Genomic DNA, 20,530 nt, shown 5'->3' with positions numbered 1-20,530 from the left:
ACTACCGGCGTTTTGGTCATTTAATAAACATAAATTATTAAATGAATACACACAAATACGTAGAGACCGACCGACAGACAGACAGACATGCACCCAATATCAATTTACATAAATGTTTGTAAGAGGTAAACACCAGCAACAACAACAATAATAGTAAGAAAACATGTTGTTGTTGATAACATAGATTTAATCAATCGTTGATACACCTTTCTTTTTTCTTTGTAATAACTCTCTTCTCTTTATTTTCTTCACCTTAAAAAATAAAGACTCACACAAAAGGAGGATGAATAAAAAACAAAAAAAAAAAAACACCTTTTCTCAAATTCTGCAGCATCTGCCGTTGGCATAATTGAGCACAACATAAGAGTACCACAATGAATGCTGTTGTTTTCGATCCTACTTGGTAAATTGTATTGTTTTGTTTTCCGATTGTTTTTTTGTTTCATTGGATTCCAAAAACAAAAAGAAGATCCAAGACAATATTGATAACAGGGAGAATGAACCAAAAAACTATGTATGTATGTCTGTATATCAACAATATATTTTTTATCCTTTGCACATAATAATATTTAAAACTACAGCAGCAACTAACAACAACAACAAAATAAATTAAAACACAAAAAACACATGCTTTAATTCGAATCATTATTCGAATACAACATTTTGTAAGTGAGCGTGTGCGTGTTGTTGGTTTGTTGGCCTCTATAAAAATAACGAAACAAAATCATGAGGTATTCTTAGTTTTTTATTCGATTTGTTACGTATTTGCAACCTTTTAGTGAGATAGCTCCAAAGTTGGCTGGATTGAATTCATGCTATTCACTCTCTGTCAAACACGCCTTTTCTCGATTCCGAGATGGCAAAGAATAGGTATGTGTGATCGTCGACCTGTTCAGTTCCGATGATCGACTTGTGTACTTCAGCTATTTCCAATGCGTCACTGATTATAACGACGCAGTTACTGGGAAGTAAGTCCTTTCAGAACTCGCCTAAATGGTGACTCTTTATTATCAAAGAAACTCACCAGAGTCTAAACCAGGTACCGTTCTATCCCTATTAGAGTGTTCCATTAGTGTGTTCCATTATAAGCTACAGGATAGTTCTTTGTTGCTTGCTAGAGCCATTAGAAGATGGACCATCATACCCGCTGTGTGTCGTGGAATGTGTCATTTTTGTCTATTCTGTTTCTTCTTGATTATCCGTTTCCAAATTTTGGTAACACGAGTATACACGAGGATGTTTGACTCTTACTCCCTCTTTTCCTTTCTATCAATTGATCACCATCCTGTTCTTGTTGATTGTTCCTTCCATATTTTGGTCTCAGAAGAAGGTATGTTATGGGAAGAACGATTCATGCAGCGACGGTGTGCATTACCAGGACTAGGGGTTACAACCGGTCCATTAAGTGATACCGAATGGTAACTATTATCGTGCAATCTTTTTACTACTAAGTAGCTGCTACGATTTGAGCAAAGATTAGGTATATGTGATCGTAGACTTGTTTAGTTCAGATGATCGACTAGCCATTTATATGAATTTTATTCATACAATCCAACATCTTCTGTACTTCAACTATTTCCAATGTGTCACTGATCATAACGACGCAGAAACTGGGGAGTAAGCCCATTCAGAATTCGTGTAGATGGTGACTCTGTATTATCCATGAAACTCACCTTATTATTATTACAAACTACAGGATAGTTCTTTGCTGCTTGCTGAAGCCATTAGAAAATGGTCCATCATCACCACATTGATAAGCCTTCGGGCAGAAAAGATCATAGTTAGAATGTGTTATTTTTGTCCATTGTGTTACTTCTTGATTGTTCGTTTCCATATTTTGGTAACACGAGTATACACGAGGATGTTTGCCTCTTACTCCCTCTTTTCATTTCCATCAATTCAATTCTTGTTGAAAAAGAAGAATATATTTTATGGGAAGGACGAATCATGCATCGGCGGCGTACATTACCAAGCTAGGAGTTACTACCGGTCCATGTGGTGGTACCGGAAGGGAGCTATTAGCGTGAAATATTTTTACTACTAAGTAAAAAGATTTCACGCAACGATTTGCTAAATCAGTTTGTTTACAACTATGCGCCATTACTATACTAATCTGTCTCACTGTCATTCAATAAATCTTTGATGTTTTGCAAACAAAAGAAACATAAATAACTTAAAACATTTTCACAAAAAACACAACCTTTCACAGAATTCATCCCTACTATAGATAACTGAACTGTGTAGTGCAATTGCAATTCGTTACAACTGATACCGAAAAACACTTTCAGTTGTTTTATTTTTCTCTTTTTTACGGCTGTAAATTTATTGTTGTTTTTTTTTTTTTTGCTGTAAGAGTTTGTCGCTTTAATGTTGTTTCCAACATCTGTCAAAGTTTTCTCGTTTCTGTTATTACTCCTTGCTACACATTGTTGTTATGCATTGTACTGCTATTATTCTCCAACTTCCTTTCATAACTACGTTCGTAAAATACACAGATACTTTCTATAGTAGTTTGTATGTATGTGAGTATGAATTCAGCTCTTAAATGTAGCGGTAACACAGTTTAATGCAGAACGAATATTTCAGATTTCATTCGTATGCGTAAAAAGGAAATTACACTTGAAGAAATAATAGACAATAATGTTAATGTTTTTGTAACAATATTTCACCAATAAATTGAAGAATTTCCGTGATAAGTGGTTTCTTCCTACTTTTAAATCTCTTTTGCTATTTATTTTCATATAGGAAGATTTAAGAAATATACAGGGACCTGCTGCCCTTACTTTGGATTTGGAACCATCTTCCTCAACGTCAACAAAGAGATCGCAAAGAAAATCATCCAGCTCCAGAGAGTATCGGGCACGCAATTTGTGACGACGAAATTGCTCATTCATATGAGAATGAGACTGTTCATTTTCTGATCACTAATATATTGAATTTGACTTAACGTTAGAAGCAGATTCTGAAAACAGACAGGTAACTAGCTCGCTTTTGCGAATGTTCTGGTAAGTTAGTTACCACCATGCCCATAGGTCTACATTAGACTCTACAGTTGAGTGCAAGGGGTCACACTCGTTCCAATGCTTTTGAAATGTTCACTGCCACTACCCTAATTTCACCCATGCGTCAAATTGATTGAGACCACTGCTCGGAAAGATGTGCCATTAGGACTTAAGTATTACAACCAGTGCGGTAGCCGTACTGTCTGTCAGAAAGTTTTATAGTCTCTAATAAGTTTATCAAATTCAATCCTCAAGTCCAACGATTTCATTTGGAAAACTGATGAAACATAGACCCATAGTCGTGACACTTTAGAAGTGCTGATGGAAAAAGTTTTCCCAATCTCGGGAAATCGAAGCAGATGATATCTAAGTCAATTCAATAACAGAGCATCGAGTAGAATGGGTTATAAAAATCTTTCATTACTTTAAATCTCCGGGACGCAATGATGTAATTCCCGTGGAAGTTTAGGAAAATATTGACATTTTAATGTCCTGGCTTCTGATTATCTTCAGATCTTGCTTGAACGAATTAAGTTTGGAAATCAGTACATGGGGCCATACTCCATACTTTCATCCATGTGTTGAATTGACTGATACTATTGCTCGTAGAGATGTACTTACCATAAGGACATCAGTAGAACGACCAGTACGTAAGCTGTATTGTCTGTCGCCATGATCTTTTTTAGTCTCCAATTATCTTACCTACTGTTAGTTGGAAAAACTCTCTGTAGCGCCGGACAAATTGCAATAATGGTTCGAGTTGGATGGGTTATAATGGTTCGAGTTGGAAATTGGTTGGATGTTATCCAATTTCTAGCAGTACGAAGTGATAGACTTTCGATAAGGAATGGTAGTTAAGTTCCCAAGTGGACGAGCGAGTATGAAAGAGTATTTCCTAAAGACATGGACTGGACTGGGAAATTCCTCACATCGGGTTCTGATAAAACTTTCGTTTTTCTCTTCAAAAAAGAAAGCTGAGACATATCGTCGTAGTTCCGACAAGACTGTTACTTATATGAAAATTTTAGATTTAGGTTTCATTTGATTATTCAATGCTTTGGCTTTTGGTATACTAACGACTATTTATGGATAAGATGTGAACGACTATCTAACTAGAAATGTTATCCAACGATATTAATCATTAGGCAATTGATCGGCTAACCACAAATTATAAAGCTGTCAGTTTAAACCTTCCCATCGCTTTTTATCAAGAGAACATCGTAAGCACAGTATCGACAATAATGGGCAGCTGGAGCCAATAGATGTAATTAAATCCAAGAATTTGCCCATAAAAACTGATGCTATTCGAATAATAGACCAGAATAGACCAACATACTTAAGACTAGCTATTTTTGAGGAAGAACTAAAAACCATCAACAAAGTCTTGAGATTTTTTCAGTGTATCTTGTTTTTCAAAAGGACTTATGCTAGTACTTCTTAAAAGAACAATACACCCAAAAACTATTATGACAAGAAGTACGTACCTACCAACATATGAATGTACGTACGTACGAATATAAAGATGTAGTGGATCGAAGTGCTGTTATGTACTGTGAACGAAACAGAGCAGACGAAAAACAACAAAAAACGAAAAAAAAAGGTTCAATGTGAGTTAAGAACAGCCAACGTCAAACTAAACTTCATTCGCAATTGAACCTTACAACGTGAAGGACGTGCACGAATGAACGAACGTATAAACGAAATACAATAACTGTGCGAGCCCTTCAAACGAAATTATTTTCAACTCTCACATGACGGCAAAGAGAGAGCAAAACAAAAACGTAATAAAAGAGTGTAATTAAAACAACATATGACGTAGTAAAGTACAACAATACAAAGTAAAGTGAGCGTATATGTGAGTGTGCAAATGAAAAATAGAGGGTTTTTGCGCAATAATATTTGTGTATCCTAAGGATTGTTATAGAAACCCAATAGAAAAGATACGAATACAAACATACCTACAACAAAAAAAATAAAACGAAAAATCAAATACAAGTACGGTGCGGCATAAATTATAACAAGAGAAATATTTTCTTTAAGAAATTTTTGGTGAATTATTTGCAATTAATTAAAAAAAATACTGAGAGTTTTTCAATAAAATTGTATTTATTGGATAAAATACTAAAACTAACAACAACAACAAAAATGTCTGAAAAATCATCGGAATATTTAAAACGCACCTGCCTCATCTGTGGTTGTCACACAAACCAAACCATCAACATTTATGAGCCACGCAGTGGACCAAATATTGTACAACTTATACAGGCCAAATTTAAATTCCAGGTAATTTTTAAAATATATTTGCTAAAAATTTATTTCAAATTGTGATAAAAGTTATAGTATGAAAACTTAAGAAATCTTTTATAACTGTAATCATTGTAAGAACAATTATTTACTTCATTTAACTCGAGGAAAAAATCAATATGAGACTATTTATTCCTTTATACCGTTGCTTTTTTTTTTATATAAAATGAGTCATCGTATCTTTTGAAAGCAATGAGTTGGGGTGATTGACTTTCCAATGTGAAGAATACTTTGTGAACCAGACCAACCAAACCCAACCACCCACAAATTTGTATACAAATTTTCTGTCTCTAGCTCACCACCCCTTTAGAGTTTTAAACATCATTTTATACCACATCGTACGTCTGTGTTTTGTTATTGTTGCTATTATTATCATCATGAAGAAGAAAAGCAAACAGTACCGAGTACAGCATCCTGATGCTGACGCTTTTATTTATCGTTGAAATCCTTTAAATACGTTTTACATTAGATTACAAATACACTGCAGAGCTTTGTGTAAAATGGTGATATGAGTTGACACATTTATAGGTCAATACTGTTAATATTAGTACGAAGAAATGTCAATCAGTTTCATTCATGTCAATGTCACTCATGCGGCATTTTTACTTAAACTGCCGTTGAAATTGTGTAGCCGTTATAATTTTAGTTAAATAGATATTTTCCAGAAATAAAAAGGTTTACCACTTATGTAAATTGAAATTTAATATATTTAAAATTCATATTCAGCTAGCTGAATTTGTTCAATATAAACAAAAACGTTTTTTAAACTGCTATAAATGAATTCTAACCACTATTCAGCTAGCTGAATTTGTTTTATAATGCCAATTAATGAGATTTAATAAATAGATTAATAGATAAATAGATTTCAAAAAGTTGATGAATTTGTTTAATACTGAAGACAAAGCTCTTTATACTGCTACGGAATAATTCCGATCTCTATTCAGCTAGCTGAATAAGGTATAATGAATTTATTCAAAAATAATTTACCAGCTAAATTAGTTCCAAAATAAAATTATATAAATTTGAAAACATTCAGCTAGCTGAATTATCAAAATCAATCAAAATCCACATTAGGCTTGCTGAATTAATTGTATTCTTATGTATATTCTTCAAATATGTCAGATAAAGTTGGCTTAATGATATAAATCCAAATTCAGCTAGCTGAATTTGTTCAATACTATCATTAATGACTAATATTATTATAAAAATCGTAAAAATCGATATAAGAACTTATTTAGGTAGCTGAATAATCAAAAACAATATAGTTTTCTTAACTTTGTAATATAAATCATTGAATTCAGCTAGCTAAATGTGTTCAATACTATCCACAACGTTCATTCTTTCGTATATCATTATAGAAATCGATATTCAGCTAGCTGAATTTTTTCAATGCTATCATTAATGACTTATATTATTATAAAAATCCAAATTCAGCTAGCTGAATTTGTTCAATACTGTCACTAATGACTTATATTATTATAAAAATCCATATTCAACAAGCTGAATTTCTTTATTACTACCTAAAATCTTTTTACGTGAAAAAAATGATATAAGAACTTATTAAGGTAGCTGAATAATCAAAAACAATAAAGTTTTCTTCACTTTGTTATATAAATCATTGAATTCAGCTAGCTGAATGTGTTTAATACTATCCACAACGTTCATTCTTTCATAGATCATTATAGAAATCGATATTCAGCTAGCTGAATTTCTTCAATGATGCCAATAATACTTAAAAGAAACTTATTCAGCTAGCTGAATATGGTTCATATAACAATATATTTTATTAAAAACAATAAAAGTTTCTAAAACCTCAGAATTTTTCACACATAAATATACTCATCATACCGGATATTTAAACAAAATATGTACATATTTATGTTCATAAGTATGAATGTTATTGTTTTTGTCCTAAAACAGCAGATGTCACTTGTTCTCATAATTCCCACATATCCCGTAATTTGATACGGACTCTCTGTCTCTGTTGCTCTGCTTTAATAAAGTGGCTCTTGTGTAGTTTGCTTAATTAAAAACAAAAGAAATAAAAAAATGATCGATGATATTGGTGTAGTATTGATTGTTAACAGTGTATCCTGACACACACACACACACTTGCAGACATAATATCGATCACATGTTTCCTAAAACTCCTGTTAATGGTGTTGGCAAAGTAGCTACTTGTTTGAAATTTGATACATTTCATATTATTTGTCCTATTTTTTCTTCCTTTACTTGTTCTCTATACAATTTTTGTTTTTGTTTGCTGATGAGAGATTTTGTTTAAGAAAATTGTCTTAAGATGCAGGTTGCTGGTAGGTTTTACAATTTTAAGGTACAAATACAACAACAAGACATACGAAAAAAATGTCAGCTGCCCTTAACCGGTGATAATCAGACTCAGAGCATGTTGATGAGAAAGATCATTATGCAGGTTATATGAAGAGTTGCTTGCAGTATGATGCAGACGAACAACATCAGCAGCAGCTGCTGCTGTTTGTTTTTGTTTTAAACACCACACATTCACTAGTACAGTGATTTGTTGAATAATCAAAGTAAAGTTATTCAGCTAAATGAATATTAGTTAAACGCTTTACATACATACATATGTACATATTTACATTTTTTAAATTCAGCTAGCTGAATTACACAAATATGTTAATTCTCACAATATTTTCATGTTATTGAAGCCTACTTAGCTATTTAGCTTAATGTTTTAAATGATCTTTTTAAATTCAGCTAGCTGAATTAGACAAATATCTTAATTATCACAAGATTTTCATGTACTTCAAGCCTACTAAGCAATTCAGCTTAATTTTTTATATGAATTTTTAAAATTCAGCTAGCTGAATTACAAAAATGTGCTATTTCTCACAATATATTTATGTTCTTTAAGCCCACTAAGCTATTCAGCTAAATGTTTTATATGATTTTTTTTTAAGTTCAGCTAGCTGAATTACAAAAATAAGCTAATACTCATAATATAATAAAGCTCTATTTGTTGTCTTCAAGCCCACTGTTAACTAAATCATAGTTTTAGTAAACAAATCACTTTCAGGATTTGTTGTTTGTTCTTACTGCAATTTCTGCGGGTCAGTGTGTTTAGCTCTTCATTATCTGCTGCTGAAATGTCTGATACTAAAACTGCATTTTTTCAAAAACATACTATATTTTTTATGGAATTTTTTGTGTAAGCAACATGCAACATAACGACAGCTGTATTTGTGGCAAAGTAATAGCACCTTTGCTGGGTGCTGTTTTTTTTTTCTCAAAATTATTTTTTTTATCACATTTTTTTGGTTTTATACGAATATGAAATTTTTGTGTGCGTATTTTGCACCTGGTGATCGATTCTTATGCATTTTATAAACAAAAATAACAACAACAACACAACATATGACGTCTACTTATATCTGTCCTTACGTCCGTCCGTCTTAATACAACTCATAATAATTAAACCTTTTTGTTTATCATTCTAAATCCTGTTTAACACACGGCACACGCGTCATCTGTCATTTTTACCCCACAACCGTAACATAACAACAACAACATAATAGAATTTCTAATATGTATGCCACATTGATCTAATAATGATTGTACAGGTAAACAATAGAAAAGAACCAAGCAACTATTGTAGTGAGTTATCACTAATGTATGGTGAGCATGCGCGCCAAGCTTTATAACTAACACCTTTAAAATTGTTTTTATTGACTTTACAACTGCATATATGTATGTATGTATATGTAGATCAATTTAAGCAGCAGTAACACCACTGGCAGCTGTTATCAGCTACTCTACCATTGAGCCAGTTTTGTTATAATTACAAACTTACCGGCTTTTTTGGTTGTTGTTGTTATTGCTTTGGCAGTTATAGGTTTTGGTGGCGGCAGGTGGTTTTGCCGTTAAACACATTTTATTGATATGTTGTCCTATGCAATGGTAATTACCAATGTGTCTGGTTTGATCTTTTTTTTAAAAAAGGATCAGGGTGTTTGCTTTTCAAAATTCAAGGGGCGTTACAATTATGAACTTTTATAATTGATTTGTGGTTACATTTATATGATTTCTAATTGGTTTCAGAAGAAAAACCGCAAAATAAATTTTCAAATACTTTTTCTAGAATTATAATTTAAACTAATTTGTTGTTATTTTCTGTGGTTCTTTTACAGCCCTTAAATGAGGATAAATATTTATGCTTCAGCTGCAATAATTGGCTCATCAATTGGCATTCGTTGCAGGCTTTAAACAGCAATGATGCAGAAAGTCCTTCGGGTACCTTTCGTTCCCATCTAAATAGTGGCAATGTAATGCAAGATGAAAAAAGTTCTGGCTCCAAAAAACAAGTAGTGGCCGTTTGTCGGCCCATAGCACAAGTCAAACCCAGACAACTGTTAGAGCGAGAGCAACTGCTAACAGCCGAACAACATGACAGCACACCACCAATGCAAACAGAACAAAACTCTAGTTCAGAAACTGAGGACAGCAGCAAACCTATGAGTAAAATCAATTTCAACAAACGTAATTTCCGTTTGCAGTTAGCCAAACGTGCAGGCGCTAGAGTGCAGCAGAAATCAATGCAACAATGTAGTTGTGGCAAATACATGGTGGTAAGAGCAGCTAAAACCTCCCTGAAAATACCCACACAAACAGCACTGAAATGTCGCAAGTGTCGGGAGTTTTCTCGCTTAAAAGCCTGTTATCTGCGTAGTATTGTTCAAGTGGAAAGAGAGTTGTCGCAACGAGAACCTCCACTATTTATTGCACGTAATCCACAAAATCTAGTCATTGAAACTGAAACTGTAACAGAAATAGAAACCACAGAAAACGAAAGCCAAAGTATACAGCAAAATCGTACACAACAATTGCAACAACAACAACCACCACCACCTCAACAAATACGTCATCAATATTTGCCAAAACCCACAGTCGATGGTAAGGTTGTCTCCATGTTAAGGCGCTTGGGCACCACACTAACACGTGAACCACAAGAAAACGGAAGCAATAACAGCACTTTACCACAAATTATGAGTCCCACTAAACCAAAATCAAAATGGTTGCGTCCCCTAGAAGAAGATGAAGTTTTAGTCAATTTCGATACAAGCATATCGGAAGTTTTACCCTCTTTGGCAGATCAGTTTACACATGTTAACTCGTTTACAGCCAGAAAACGTCTAATGTTTCAGGTTTCCGAAACGGCGGAAGTAATTGATTTGTGTGAAGAAGAAGAAGACGAAAGTGTTGAAGAACTTATGGAAATGGAAGCAACAACAGAAGTTTTAACCAATACCTACAATTTGCCCAAAGGTTTAACAATTACTTTGGTTTAAAATGCCAAAAAATAAGCTTAAACTAACTAAAACAAAAAATATTGAAAATATTTAAAGCTGCAACAAAAGCAAAAACTCACACAAAATTAAAAATCTATTCAAGCTACCAAAAAAAACAACAAAAACAAAAAAATTTTAGTCAAATTTCTAGCCTCTAAAACAAAAAATTGAATTGCATAACGAAATCGATCTTAAAACATTAATTGTAAATCTTGAAACGTCGCTACACATCATGTATTTAACAATAGTCGTACACACAACCAAACAAAATTATACACAAATAAATTTTTAAAAATCTGTTTAAATTCCTCTATTTTAAACAAAAATCATATACATAAATGTCAAATAAAAAACTTGTTATTCAGTTTTTAATCACACACAAATTATGTTATAAATTTTAAACAATCTAGTGAATTTTTTTTATAATTTTTTTTAATTGTAATTTACAAATGTTATAATTTGTCTGTAAATGAATTTATTTTTAACTGTAATTTATTGTAAATTTTATTTAGTTCAATTATTTTTTAATAAACACAAATTTTTATTAAGTTGTACATAATTTATATTTAAAAAAAACAACAACATAATTGTTTATTTATTTAACTATAAGTCACAAAGAAATCAATATAAAAACATTTAAAACATTTTTTTAATTGATTTATTATTGAACTCACAAGCCACTATAATAAATTGATTAAAAGGAAAAAATATAAAAAAAAGATTTGAGAAAAAGAAATAATTTCCAAATAAAATAAATATCATCTCATGATTGAAATTAAAGCATAAAATTTGTTTCTTTTTATCCTTGGAATTGTGCCAAATTGTCTTAAGTTGTCAATAACTAATTTATTTTACTCAGGTTACCAGTTTAAAAACTGACCCGAGGTTTCTATTGCAAAGAACAGAAATAGTTAAATAGGGAAATATGTGATATTTGAATTCCAATCCTTATTAAGAAACCCCATCCAAGGCTCAAAATTAAATACATACTTCGTTGTCAGTCAAGTGAAAGGGAATTATAGGCTGACTTCCAAAACGTCAGTTGCATTGTGTACGAACAAAGTATAGTGTTTCATAACGCCCCGGAACAATACATTGGCAATGCATACTATTTCAAAACGTCATCGACAAGTATTAGAAACGCAGCGAAATGTCAATCAGCGCATCAGTTTTAAAGTTGATGATTGGTGAAATTATTAGCTAAAACTACACAAACAGCTGACTTAGTAACAACAATATTTTGCATCTTCTATACTTTAGAACGTGAAAATAAACAAAGCATCGTTGCAATGTTTTGAAACTTTACATGTGTACAATATTGAAATACCGCAGTGAAATTGTGTTTAAACTTTGGAAGTCAGCCCTATTGATGACTACCTACAGCTCATAGCTCATCATGGAATATAATTCCAAACTATTTCTGCCTTAGACTCTGTACTTCTCTCCAATTGCGTAGTAATCTAGTTGGGGGGTTCTACATCAATGCCCAGGCCTAAAAATTGGGCTAATTCAATTGGATGGCTCCATAAATCAATTGGACAGAGTGAAATAGGGTTGGCTGAGCAGTTGAATATGTGGTGGGTGTCATGAGGACTCTGACCACATGCAGGACATTCGTTGGGTACGGAATGGTTTATACGTGACCAGTAGGCATTGACTCAAATCGCTCCATATCGATCTTAGTTGTACCAGAATTACTCGTGTTTTCCTCGGAAGGTTTTCTTCCGTGTCTGCTATGGGCGGTGGGCGATCTCCTAGTACGACATTCATCCTACGACCGCGGAATTTATGGCGTCTCTGTGAATGCCGTTCAAAGCTGACGTATACAAGGACTGATCCAATGGATCCTGCACATATCTGCATACAGCGTTGCCAATTTAGCGCTTTTGGCGCTAGATTTAGCGCCTTTTAACACTCCAAAAGTCGCATTTTTTCCTCTTAGCGCTTTTTTGGAAAAAGGCGCTAAATTAGCGCTTTTTTCAAGAAATGAAAAATCTTTTTAATAACATGAAATTATTCTAGTTTAACAATAAAGATAAAACAGAATAATTTTAGATAGTACTCTGCTCAATAACAGCTTTTTATTGATTAGAAAATTCTATAAAAAAATCACAACAAGGCAAGTTTTTCACGTCAAAAAAGGGAAAAGTTGTAAATTAACTTAATTTTAGTTAGGTTAACTTGAACTTAAAATTAAAATTGCGTGATAGCAATTAGTCATTGAATAAGAAAATCGAACATATTTGTATTAACCTTAATTTTTTAAATTTCGTTCCCAAATCAAAATTCCAATTAATAAACAATTTTAGCTAAATACTATATTTTTTAGTGACTGTGTAAAATATATAATTTTAGCGCTTTTTAGTGCGTTTTAAGTGAATGGACGGCGCGTTTTAGTATAAAATAGTTGACAACACTGTCTGCATATGTTTTCCTCGTATATACGAAGATCTTTCCTGACATGCCTCGGGGCAATATCCAACTGTGTGATGTTAAAGCTTGGATGACTCCTCCGATGACATCCCAGGAGAAACTGTTTAGTCAACATGACATTGAGTTCCTTGACTGGGAGGAACTTCGTTTCATCGTGCAGGTGATGTTCCGAGGTAATTTGTAGGCAGACCGTTACAGTCCTTAGGGCAGCATTTTGGCAGCTTTGATTGTTTCTCCACTGGGTATCACTGAGCGAAAGTGAGCACACTGCAGCAGCATAATTAACCACTGACCGACCAATTGTTTTATATGTCCACACCTTGTGGTGGTGCCGGGAACTTAGAGAGGTAGAAGTTAAACAAAAGTGGCGATAGAACTCCACCTTGAGGTACGCCTTGATTAACTCTACGGGGTTTGAAGCGTCTGTCTCTAAACTCTACGAACGAATGACGGCTACTGAGATAATTTATGATCTATCTCTTCGTGTTGTTGGGCATTATGGATTGCAGGATATTCTCGAAGAGTGTGGTGTGACTGACAGTGTCGAAGGCCTTCGACAGGTTAAGAGTCACTAGGACCGTTCTTTCACAAAGCCTCTGCTGATTTAAGCCTTGTGAGATCTGAGTGGCAATGGCGGTTAATGCAGTGGTGGTGCTGTTCATTTTGCGTAATCCATGCTGGTGACGAGCTGTTGTTAGATGGCTGGACAGCTGGGGAAGGAGACGCGCCTCGAAAGTCTTCGTGACTGGCGATGGGAGGGATATCGGTCTGTATGATTGTCCTTCCGTCGTGTCTTTCCCAGGTTTCAAAATGGGAATGACTTTACACTTTTCCCAGGCTTCGGGTATTACGAGGCTGTTCACTGACTTGTTGAAAACCATAGTCAGGTACTCAACTCCCTGCTCGCCAAGGTGTTTTAACATCAGCATGAATATTCCATGATCGGTTATCATTCCTGCTAGAATCATTTTACTTTTATTGTCTACTTAGTTGGTTTAACATCAAAGTTTGAACACATGGCCTTGGACAGAATGGTTGGTGGGATCCCAGAATTGTTCGGATATCACTTCTATTAAAGATCAGATCTGACTTGCTTCTTGTGATTGCGACATATATACCTAATTGCGTATAAGTCGAAGTGCTTTACCTGAACACCTGTGGTGTCGGCCTTATTTCTCGCTGGTAGTTTTAAAAACACAGGATTAGCTTGTTAAATGAATCACCACCACTCGTTGTGCTTCTTACACCCCGATGGCAATTTTGTACAAGGTTCTGCCGGTCCAATAACCGGCACAAGACAAAGTCCGAAACTCTGCTCTTTAGACTACCAGTTACCGCGGTACAAAATTATAAGGCTCCTTGGTTTGACCCATTAGTTTCAAGAAAAGGACCCGATCATTCCAAGGAAAGGCCGAGGATACCATCAGTTTATAGTCCTGGCAGACTAGAGGTATTGGTAGCACCTCTTTTCCCCCTAATTACAATAACACCAAGAAAATTACCTTTAAACAGAAAAAAATCATCATAGTAAGCAAATAAAGCAAATAAAAATGATCTTGAACGACGAGAACCATTTCTAGATGAAATTGTCGATTTATACATGGAGTCATGGACAATGTGCGTTAAACAGGATGATGTATACAACGTATACAAAGTATACAACGCTTGTAATGTACTTCAAAATTGAAATCATATTTAAAATTTTCCGAATTACGGGCACCCTACTGACTTAAATGGCAGCTTTTGTTTGAAAACAAAATTTGTTTAATCAAAGTAAAAAATTTTTAGTCGTTTCATTTTTGTGTTTGTTAAATGTCCAAGCTTATTAAATTTTCCAAAAAAAAAATAAATCTTTAGAGAATTAACTCAAATAAGAAATTCAGTTCTAATAACAAACTATATTTGTTGGCCGAGGAGGTGCTTCGATTATAAAGAAGGTAAGAGAAAAAGAATTTTACTAAATGTTAGTTCGTTTTACATTTGTCGAAAATGCCGGGCCTGTATTTACATCAATTTACATCATCATATTGATGTAGAAAATATGTATACAAGTTTCGTTCGTTAAAATTTTTGCGACAATAAGCTTTGTGCAATGTTTTTATTAACGCTCATATTTATGTATATAAAACAACAGGTAATGCAGTTTAAGTAGGTACAACAGTTTAACAACACCATGATTTTTTGAATTATATAGAGTTGCATACTTTAGGGATGAAAAATCTCAAAAAGCTGAAGGTACACAGCGCAATTTAAGGCTGAAAATTGAATCATGGAATTTGTGGTGAATTTTCTTATTTACTACGATTTTTATATTCTTTTTTGTTTTTTTCTTCCTCTTTGTTGCTGTTGTTGAGAGTTTGTTCACTATATAATGATTTCATTATTTATTTATTTTTAATGTCAATTCACACGATATAACATAATTGCTAATTCAACCGCAATTATCAACCGAAGTCACATATTCAGCTGTAGCTATAGTTCTATAAATAGATTTTCGAACAATCGACTTTTTGTCGAAAAAGTCAAAGTTTTTATTATTCGAAAATAATCATAAGTTTTTCGCCATATTTTGTGTAATTTGTTGAACACTTTCACAAAATTTATGAAAAATTTCGAACATTGAAATTTGGCCGGCGTTTCCTACATTCTACCATAAAAGTGATTAATAATTATTTACGCGCTTAAAACATGATTGGAAATTATATATGAATGAAAAAACATTAACAAAATGTATAGCAATGATAAATTGATCATCCTGGTGTTTAAAATGCGATAGTTTTCGTAATTATGTTGTGATGTTATTTCAAGCATTTGGAAGATCTTAACTTGTTTCATATGCAATTGTTTTTGTTTGTAATGGAATAACAATAATTATACATAAAAATGGCTCACAAATGATTAGTACTTCTAATCAAAAATGAATCGAAACTGATTAGAAATAGGTGTTATATAAAGTAGAGTTTTTGCAAAGGAAATTGAAATTACATTATCGTTTAGTTATAATTATAAAAATTTTTCTACGGAATATAGCGAATTCGGGATTTAACGAAGATTTTTCCATTTCCAATTTTTTTCCATTGAGTACCTTAAATTACGAACAGTTAAGTAAATTTTTAACACGAAAACATTCAGAATTTTACAAATGGGAATAAAATCCATTTATCTAACTTTAATACATTTTTTTTTTTTCTTGAAATATTTAATTTTAGTTTGTTTCAAATCTATCAATCTATATGAACGCATTAAAACGGATTTAAAAAATATACTTCCATAAAAATTACTTAGAAAAGATTCAAAAAATCTTAAATAAGATTCGAACGATCATTAATAACCCAAAAAAGATTAAAAAATGTGTCAGAACTGTTCAGAAGAGGGGCTCATAAAAGACTTTTTTAGGAGTTTCTTCCGACGAAAGTATCATTTATGATCAGAAAATTACCGCATGTTTAACCTTTTTAATCATGCAGCAGAGTCATAAATGACTCGAATGTGATCAAAAATATTAATAAATAAAGATATCATTTTATAATCCATTAAAATTCTCAAATAAAAAAGTAACACACAAAACTAACAGCAGGAGAGCATTTTTCGATTATCTTCGTAGCATTACTGCAAAAATCCTTTCAGAAATATTGTTGTCATGAAGGTTTTTCTATTGCATAGATTTGAACCCCAATTTTTCACCATTTAAAAATGTTAAATTTTTATAAAAAATATTATACATATTTAATCAAATTCATATTTTAGATTCTAAAATTCCAATTTTTAATCACTCGATATTCGATTTTATTTAAAACCGTTGAAAAATTTAAAAACACAACTGAATACTTAGCCGGCTCACGAACGTTTTTAAGCCGCCGCCAAAAATTTTAGTGCCAGGCGCCGTCGTTAATGTTTGTCGCAGCAGGTTTCAGTCAGCTACAAACACTTTGTAGGGTTTGTAGTAGGGTTCTATAGTTGAAACGAAAAGTCGACTTTTCGACTTTTTGCATTTAGTTAAAAGTCGACTTTTCGACCTTTCGACTTTTTCCATTTTATGAAAAGTCGATTTTTCGACTTTTCGACCTTTTTCATTTATTTAAAAGTCGACTTTTAGTATTTTATAAATGGTCGACTTTTCGACTTTTTCCGACTTTTCGACTTTTTCCGACTTTTTTCGACTTTTTTGACTTTTCGACTTTTTCCGACTTTTTTCGACTTTTCGACTTTTTTGACTTTTCTACTTTTTCCGACTTTTTTCGACTTTTCGACTTTTTCCGACTTTTCGATTTTTTACGACTTTTTGACTATTTTCGACTTTTTTTCGACTTTTTTCGACTATTTTTTTTACTTTTTTCGAGTTTTTCCAACTATTTTAGAGTTTTTGACCTCTTTTCTACTTTTTTAAAATTTTCGACTATTTTCGACTTTTCGACTTTTTCCGACTTTTCGACTTTTTTCGACTTATCGACTTTTTTCGACTTTTCGACTTTTTTCGACTTTCCGACTTTTTTCGACTTTTATTTACAAAGTCGACTTTTCGACTTTTTCATAGACGATAGTCGAGTTATCGACTTTTTTGGAACAAAATAGTCGACTTCGACTTTTCGACTTTTTTCGACAAAAAGTCGATTGTTCGATTATTCGAAAGTCGATTTATAGAACCCTAGTTTGTAGCAAACACGATGTACGAAAAATACATTGCTGTTTGACAAACCAAAGTTTCCTAGGTCGTCAAACCAATGTATTTAAATGGGACATCAAACAAAATCTGTTTGAAGGAAAAATTCTGCAATTTTTTCGCGCCAATTTTTGCAAATTCTTTATTTGATTTTCTGCCATTATTTTACACACATTTTGAGTTTGTAACAAACGTAGGTGTTCAGTTTGGAAATTGTTTGAATTTTTTTCAAAAGTTATAAAATATATATAATTTTGGTTTTGGAAATAACATAATTGTTTATTGAAAAAGTATTTAAGTGTAAATACTAAAAATATTGATTGATTTGGCCTGTTTGTGAGATCTAGAAGATTAAAAAAATGTAAGTAATGATGCTAATTAATTATTTATTTGTCTCTAAAGAACGTCTTTCTTTTTAAGAAAGAGGAGGCATCATGATGGTCTCCTGGAAGAATGACCACAAGAGAGTGGCAATTGTATACCTCCCTAGTCACCTAGGCGGGTGGTGGTCGGTCGGCTAGTGGTGACATGGTATATTATCACCTAGAGGCAATGGACGGACGCTAATTGCCGTATCCAGAGGTTACCACAAGGATACATACTTATTATTATATCATTGATGTCAGCAGAATCACTACCATATACCCATAATAGAGCGTGATGTCTATCTAGTGTGTTCAGTGAAGCTCTTGTTGTCTCCAAACACTATGGTGGCCGAATATTTACAAGAAACAATTGTTAAGCCGCCTTTTATACAAATAAAAGAGAATGTCTTCATGGACCTAGAGGATATAACCTGGGCCAGGTTACCTGGCTAGCTTGTCGTCTTATATACATATGTATGTCGATATTGTTTGGGGCATTGTGGGCTTTATGTCGACTTTAGATCCCTTATAGTTGTCACACTATACCAAATAAGCATTCTTGCTGGAATTAATGTTTAAAACAAGTTTAATTCCAGTCAAACATTCAAATTTCAAGTGTTGAAATACACTTTCATTACACTTTAATTCAATAGCATTCTCCAGTGAAAACGAAACTTGAATTCAAGTCGAACATTATAATGTTCTTACAGTATAATTCAATGCACGAAATCTATATACATACGTATATAAAATTCTAACGTTACTGACTGATTCATCATCGTAGAGCCTAAACGGTTGAAGCTAAATAGCTGAAATTTGGGCAGGAGGTTGGTCTCCCACCAAATGTATCTAATAATTTTTGGAAATTCGAATTTTTTGGGGTTAAAAAAAGGTAAAAACGTAAATTCGGTAACCTCAAATCTCCTAAACTAGAAAAGTTACAAAAACAGTTAAAGCTTATCGTCGTTTTGGGGAATAAACGGGTAAAAACTGTAATTTGGTACTTCTTTTGCACCCCATGTATCTTTTAAACCAGAGAACATTAAAAAATAATTTTTGAATCCTTCATAACTTGACGAACAAATAAAAATATGAATTTAGTACTTTTTGGATATTCGGACGTTTAAGGGGTGAAAATTGTACCTATTTTTGGTACTTTTTTATAAAACATTGTTTTTGGTTTATTAACTTATACATATGAATACATAATAACGGGCTCCCAATACGATGTTGCAACTTTTTGGAACAGAATTTTTATTTAGTTAATGAGGAGGAAAAAAGTACCAAAAGGGGTAAAAACGGGAAATTTGATTTTATTCAAGAAACACTAAATATGCTAATGGGGTGTTATTTGGAACACCGGTACCAAGTGATATTTTTTGATACTTTTTCATTCTCCAACTGGTACTTTTTGAGTTTTCTATGATATTGAAATCGAAACATGAAATTAATAATTAAGGGACTTTTCGGAACTTTTTCGTTCTACAAAGGTATTTTTTGAGTTTTCTATAAAATTTAACCTAGAAACATGAAATTAAGCAAGTAGAGTCTGGAGTAAATGAGAATCTATAAAATGGGACTTATTGGTACTTTATCGTACTTCGACTGGTACTTTTTTGACTTAGAACTTAGAAACATGTAATTAAGCACTTGAGAATCTATAAAAGTGGACTTTTTGGTACTTTTCGTTCTTCAAAAGGAACTTTTTGAATTTTCTATTAAATTGAACATAGAAACATGAAATTATGCATGTATAGCCCGAAGTAAATGAGAATCTATAAAATGGCACTTTTTGGTAATTTTTCGTTCTTTGACTGGTACTTTTTGAGCTTGCTACAAAATTTGAACCTCGAAAAATTAAATTAAGCACTTAGAGCCTGGAGTAAATGAGAATCTATAAAAGGGGAACTATATCGTACTTTGACTGGTACTTTTTGAGTTTTCCATAAAATTAAACCTAGAAACATAAAAATAAATATCTAGAGCCCGGAGTAAATTATAATCTATAAAAGGAGACTTTTTGGTACTTTTTCGTTCTTCGACTGGTACTTTTTGAATTTTTTATAATATTGAACCTAGAAACATGAAATTAGGAATGTACAGCCCGGATTAAGTGATAACATATAAAAGGGGACTTTTTGGTACTTTTTCGTTCTTCGACTGGTACTTTTTGAATTTTCTATAATATTGAACCTATAGACATGAAATTAAACCTGTAGGGCATGGAGTAAGTGAGAACATATAAAACGGGACTTTTTGGTACTTTTTCGTTCTTCAACTGGAACTATTTGAATTTTCTATTATAATGAACCTAAAAACATAAAACTAAGCATTCAGGGACTTGAGTGAATGAAAATTTAAACTGGAGTATTTCTGCTAATTTTTCGTTCTTTAACTGGTACTTTTTGAATTTTCTAAAATATTGAATATATAAACATAAAA

At 32.8% G+C, this 20,530-nt stretch overlaps 1 protein-coding gene across 1 annotated transcript; it reads left to right on the top strand.

Annotated features, from left to right (window-relative positions):
* Positions 1–4,665: 4,665 nt before the first annotated feature.
* Positions 4,666–11,407, top strand: LOC119615266 (protein phyllopod). Its single transcript, XM_037971343.1, has 2 exons — positions 4,666–5,285; positions 9,473–11,407. Exons 1-2 carry the CDS (start codon positions 5,148–5,150, stop codon positions 10,628–10,630), a joined length of 1,296 nt encoding a protein of 431 aa, XP_037827271.1. The 5' UTR covers positions 4,666–5,147; the 3' UTR covers positions 10,631–11,407.
* Positions 11,408–20,530: the final 9,123 nt, after the last annotated feature.

The sequence above is a fragment of the Lucilia sericata genome, unplaced genomic scaffold, assembly GCF_015586225.1.
Source record: "Lucilia sericata isolate MDLA Ls3-8-SP2 unplaced genomic scaffold, ASM1558622v1 Contig000046F_arrow, whole genome shotgun sequence".
Taxonomy (NCBI): Eukaryota; Metazoa; Arthropoda; class Insecta; order Diptera; family Calliphoridae; genus Lucilia; species Lucilia sericata.
This window is presented reverse-complemented; position numbering and strand designations above follow the sequence as displayed.

Excerpts from the sequence above, each read along its gene's own strand:
- LOC119615266 (XM_037971343.1), top strand. The coding sequence starts at position 5,148 with ATGTCTGAAAAATCATCGGAATATTTAAAACGCACCTGCCTCATCTGT. Across the intron at positions 5,286-9,472 it reads AGGCCAAATTTAAATTCCAG|CCCTTAAATGAGGATAAATA; the intron begins GTAATTTTTAAA and ends GTTCTTTTACAG.